Source organism: Lissotriton vulgaris, chromosome 6 (assembly GCF_964263255.1).
Source record: "Lissotriton vulgaris chromosome 6, aLisVul1.2, whole genome shotgun sequence".
NCBI lineage: Eukaryota > Metazoa > Chordata > Amphibia > Caudata > Salamandridae > Lissotriton > Lissotriton vulgaris.
This window is the reverse complement of record NC_141694.1, coordinates 1762142242-1762148241: the sequence shown is the minus strand read 5'-3', so window position 1 is coordinate 1762148241 and position 6000 is coordinate 1762142242. Positions and strand designations below refer to the sequence as shown.

The window sequence follows — 6000 nt, the reverse complement described above, 5'->3', positions numbered from 1 at the left end:
TCAGTGTCTGGGTGTGGGAGAGGATCATGATCTTACCCTTTGCCCATGGACACGTAAGGTGGTTGGCGTTTTCTTTGGAACGAGGGTCAGGCAAATGAGGACAAAAAAAAAACAACAAAAAAAACAATGCTCTTTGATGTCATACAGGCAAGCATCAACTTAATCTAATAGATGGCCATGAAATGAGATGCAAAAGCCGCACTAGTCCACCAAGTGATATTTTGACATTATTGTCAAAACACTTTCAATGGGCAAAATAACTAAAGCAAATGTAACTTGAAATCCAACTTTGCATGCCTATATTCTGTTACAATGGGGATTTCTCTTGTGCCACAATTTCCAACATTTGATGCAAAAGTTCTGTTCTGCTTTAATAAAAAAACGAAAATCTTTACATTTTCCTCTTTAAAATAGCTGCTGCCTTAAAAGTCTAAAAAATAGTTTTCTTACAGTTCATCACTAATGGTCTTCCCTGCAACACATTAGAAACCATGAGGTAAAAGTAAATAATAAAGAAAAATAAAAGGAGTCATTTTATTACAACCTTAGAAAACATTGTACATCAAAATACATATTGCTGTTGGTGGCGTGTGCTGCAGTCCCAAAGGATGAATAATCATCGCTGGTTCCGCAGTTGCAAGTCTCACATTCTGCTGTAAAGGTCAGACACCCCAGAGCAGGACTGGAACTGGCCCAGATACATTTACCTGGTAAATTCTGCTGCTGAAGCCTTCCTTGCTGCAGGCTGGATTGGTAGCTCATATGCAAGCTTCTTCGTGCCACGGTGTGCATGATATTTCACCAATGTCTAACACTTATGAAATTTTGGCATTCAGTCATAATCTAGGCCCACATGAGTCCCCCAATGGAGTGACGTGTATAACACATCACTTTCCCCGGAATGAATTATCTCCTGCTTTTTTGTTGCTTTCACAAGAGACCCAAGATGGCGTCTGAGCTGGATTATGGGTGCAACAATGGTTAGAACTTTTGCAGGAACTTCAGAACAAGGTCCCGCAGCTTTACTCGCAGTGTCTCGTCGTTGTCGCAGATGATGTGCGTGGAATCCTCTTCTATTTGAATGAGGGTCTCTGCCTCCTGGAGAAGAACAATGTGGCCTTTGGCTGTGTCCTCGACCTTCACATCGCTGAACCCATTCTGCACAAAGGGCGGGAGGCAGAGTTAACAGGCAGAAGATGCATAATGAGACATTACCTAGTGACAACGCAGATTAAGGAAGCTGTTGTTGCACATACGCTGCCCCACAATAACTCCTTACCAATGCCCCTGTATGACATTAAGGGCCTATTTATAAACTGCATTTTGTGGTATGGGTTTAGTAGTACTGCAGTTGTACTACTCACGTGCTACAACATGCCAATCACAAACCTATGTGTGGAGACTTCCGCCTTTCCTATGTGGAGGTCTCCGCAAACATAGGTTCAGTATGGGAGGAGTTTGGGGAGTGGCTGAAAAAAGCAGAACATTTAGTACTAATAGTGAGGGGAATAGGAATGAGCAAGGAGGGGCTTCGCTCATTGTTTTCTTTTCTACCCCTTAATATTTCCCTTTTGCTCTGGGTCAAAGTCTGGTAATGAAAACATAGTCCAGCCCCCCAAACAAAAAATGAGTGCAGTGCCCATCGCCTGAAACTGCCTTCACAAATATAGCACTCAGTGCACACTACCTCATAGTCAAAGTTTTGTTCTCGCAGGTGACAGACGCGAACAAGCGGCCGACTTCAGCGCGGCTATGGAACACTTTAATGTCAAGCAACTGAGCACCTCATGCAATTTTACTCCGCATAATGAACCAGCCAAAGTAATGGAGCTCCTCCCACTTCTGGGTCCCAGAGCCATTGCATCAGCTGCACCACTAATATCCACGCCCCCGTTATGGCCATTTCAGGACTACTGAGAGCAGTTTCACTACTCAGAAGATCTATTTCATAGCGAATGGCAGTCATTCAGAAGGGCGATTTCAGGCCTCAGTGGGTCATTGCGACAGTTCCAATGCAGTTTAAAAGCCATTGAGCAATTTCACAATTTATGGGAGCAAATCCTAGGCCATTTTATGGATCACCATGGAAATAATTTGGCTGCAGGGGCACATCTAGGTGGCGTTGGCTTGAGACAACAAAATATTAATTTAAAGATACATCCCTCTTGTTTTGCTCCAGTTTAAGGATGCAGACATTTGTTGAGCTCACCTTCTCCAAGGACTGTACAAACTGCTCCACCGGGATGGAGCCGCTGAGCAGGGGCTTGAAAGGCTGGCTCTCTGGTGCCTCCTCGTTTGCTCTCTTTCTCTTCTTGCTGGTTGGAGGTTGCACTGGTTTCGGCGCAGGCTAAGGAGAGACCGCACGTTATTTGTAAATGAGGTCAGCAAAGACCCTTATCATATTTTTTTAAGCAAAATCATATGTTGCAGCTTTAGAATGCAACAAAGATTTGTGAAAGAGAGGTTGTTAACTGACATTACCATGAAGGCCGGTTTATAGGAATTGGTTTGTGGATTGTTTATGACAACCTGTGTAATCAGGGCTAGATAACATATAAATCCAATCTCTGTTAACAGCGTCTGGTACCCATGTTCTCAGATGCATCCCACACAAAGCGATTATGTATGTTGCTGATGCGTACTCTGAAGGACATAAGATCAGCTTTCTCATTAAAAAAGCATAGTCACATAACAAAATAAGAGGGGCACAGTGCCAGCCGGCCATTAGCACACCTGCCTTTGATGCCTCCACCCCAACAGGGACCCTCTTCAGATGCAAACTCTGCAATGGGCAAATGCAGTAGATAAAGGGTGAAAGAGGCAGTTTCAAACAACAAAAGCACAAAAATCAATAAAGTACTAAAATATTTTACAAGAAATACAGTAAGTAATGGCGGGAACCAACATTACATGCGAAATATATTGTTCATGATTACTAAACAATCATAAATACAGTGCTGTTTGTAAGTGTTTGAGAACACAAAATATCATGATCCGCATGAACATGAATTCCTATTTCACTGTTCATGACCATTCGTTGATCATGAGCCCTTAAGAAATTATAACAAACACGCAGTACAAATAATGCAACTTCAGAGAAGAGACAGTAAAATCAAGTGCCTCAGGTGCTAAAATAAAGACTGATGGCACTCACTGGGAAGCGCACACTGTCTCCCACTTCAAGATTGCAGAAACTCGAAGCTTATGTATCTACTACTAATGTCGGGCCACAGGTTCTACACTGGTGCAGTCCTTGGAACTGAGAAGGTGCAGACAGGGTCTGTCTTTCTGAAGGAGGTAGGGTCTGACCCTGCAGATCCAAAGGAAACATACATGGACCATGTTGGACATCTTTCAGCTTCTACATGCGGCTAGCGGACAAGCCGTCTCATAGCAAGGTCTCTGCTCAGCTCAAACGGGTGAAAAGAGCCCCAAGATGTGGCTCAAGGACACCGCTCCCAACACCTGGACCACTCCAGGCGATGATGTGCCTGTGCTCACACTGGATGGAGGCTGGTGGGTACCTGGGAAGGGAACGGCAAGGTGTCAGATAAAGGGGCACAACAAAGCATTGGAGCAAGAAAGAAGTGTCATTGCCAGGTAAAGTCAAGACCTGCAACTGTTGCGGGATCTTGGGAGCCTTTCTTAGTCTGATAAGGAGTAGAAGCGGGTTATTGGCAGTGTGTCCAGTTCGCAGGACTCTTTGGGCTGGTTGCGGATTCCACGCAGGCATGGACAACAGCAGCAGGCCACGTCAGCAGAGCATACACTTTGCTTCATATTCAGGAAGCGCCATCACAGGATCCACAGAGGCCTGAGCGTATGGAAAGTTTTGCTTTGGTGAAGAGTGGCACCAGCTTAAATATTAGTGCCGCTCCTCTGCAACGGTGTGGTAGCCCAGTGCGAGGGCATTCATAAAGGTTTACAACTTTCGCAACTTGGGGCAAATGTTCCTGGAACACACATGACCCAGGTACATTTTCCAGATGTCACCTCTGGTGAGAAATCTTGCATGGTTACTCCAGAAAGATAAATAAGGTGAAGTAGCAGGAAGAAGTGTGGATGGGGTAACACTACTGTTGCTCTAAGGGCCTCACCCATCCTCCCTTTTGCATTCACTGTTCATGTAAGATGTTGTCCTCAATCATTTAATGGTAACCTAACCACCTGTGTATTGAAGGTGAACACCATCACTCTTATTTCAAGACTAGTGGTATTACTGTTACTTTATGCCAAACCTATACAAAGACTGCCATCAGCCAGGACCTTGTTCAAGGGAGTACTGACTAAGCCCTACAGGCCGAGGAGACCAGTTTGGGGCACCGTCTTACGGCAGTACTAAGGCATCCTCATGGAGAATGAGATTTGCAGCTACCATTTAACAAAGTTACCTTTTCTTCCTACTGATCTGAATGCTACCTATGCTGTGGCATCACCTGTCAAGAGCACATATTCAAAGATCTCATCCTTATGAAAGGCCCGATATATCAGATGGGTCTGGTAATCAGAATTACCGAGCTCATCGTGATTATGAGTTTAGCTGGTGATACTAAATCCCGAGCCTGCAGTGAGCCGGTGAAGTCTATATGTGGAATACCGTGGAAACATGCAGAAATCGGCACAGTGAGCCTAATTTCCACATGATATTCTCCTAAAACATTTAATCCCCGCTATTTCCGACCTCTGAAATTACAGGGACCCCCTGGTAACTGTAATTCTAGAGTAGGGAAGTAACTGTTAACATTATGGGCCACTCAAGAGGGCCCGGGGCTCAGTAATCATCATCACTGAAAAGGACACACCACTTCCTGTAATAAGAGATTTGTGTATGTCCTAGCCAGCTGTATTAGTGGCACAATACATTTCTGCCACAATCCTAGGAAAATGATAAACTACACTCTTGCTCGCCTTAATGTGGCTCTACTAGTTAATAAATGCGGCAGGGTGGATAAACAGTAAAACAATAATTCCTATTTATTTATGCCATTTCAGGAACTGTAAAACCAAATGTGTTATCATATAGTTCTCTCCAAGATTTTTAGCAGACGAACAGCTTTGTTAATTGTATCAACACTGTGTAGAGGCATCCCTTGCAGTTTACACAGCGACCTTGTCCCAGTCTTTACAATAAGAGTTTCTCTCATCAGGTGTAGAAGCCTTGTTGACCATGAGCTACTCAGAGACATATATATCCAGCAATCCTTCTGCCATTGGCAACAACCAGCAGAATCGCCAAGCAGCGGAACGACTCCCCCTGGACTTCACTGTCGGCTGGATCCCTGGTTATCCACTCTCCTTTATCCTCAAAGATCTCTTAATCCCACTGGTATCCCTCGCGTGAGTCCCTCCAACTAGGAGTCCGCTCCACAGGCTCCCAGATTCCTCAGCTGACAATCCCCCAGAGTTGGAGCCATTCCCAGAGCAGGACGGCTTGTTCCAGGTCAGCTGAGGGTCAAACGTGATCCCTGCCACCCCATGTGAATATACAGCCTCCACCTGCTCTGCCAGAGGGCACATGACTAACAGGTCTGTGCCAGGGCCACACTTCCTTTCCAAACATCATCAGTCAACACGTGCAGACACCCAGGCTTTGGCACTGCCTGCCCTAGGAATGGTGTTAACTCTGATCTAATGAAACCTGCTGAGCCGTACTGCCTGGGGGGCACAATATACGGATCTTATTGCCAGCAGTAAAGCCTTCAACTGACATGTTGGGTTGCCTTTTTAGGTCCAAATTGAAATTTAATTCACCCTAGTGTTTGCATTGCATTCCAGTGGCTAGTAAGGGCGCACAGTTGTTAAAACTTCAGCTCCCACTGAGGATATTAAATGTAAGTCACAATTTAAAATGGCCCTTCACATCTCTGTTCAACCTCTCGGCCTTAGGTTGTTGTAGTACAAGTGACCATGCACAGGCGTGCACACTGTCGTGACTTCACATCCTGATTTCTGCTGCTACATAAGTGGACTGTTTGTACTCAATAAGGTGCAGTTCAAAAT

At 44.9% G+C, this 6000-nt stretch overlaps 1 protein-coding gene across 2 annotated transcripts in view; it reads right to left on the bottom strand.

Moving 5' to 3' along the window:
- Positions 1-520: 520 nt before the first annotated feature.
- Positions 521-6000, bottom strand: part of INTS9 (integrator complex subunit 9) — a 508494-nt gene continuing 503014 nt past the window's right edge. For both annotated transcript variants that reach the window (XM_086928012.1, XM_086928014.1), the window contains exons 16-17: positions 2210-2347; positions 521-1158 (exon numbers count right to left, since the gene is read on the bottom strand). In XM_086928012.1, the coding sequence (XP_086784138.1) occupies positions 982-1158; positions 2210-2347 (315 nt within the window). In that variant the 3' untranslated portion in view covers positions 521-981. The remainder of the gene's footprint in view (positions 1159-2209; positions 2348-6000) is intronic.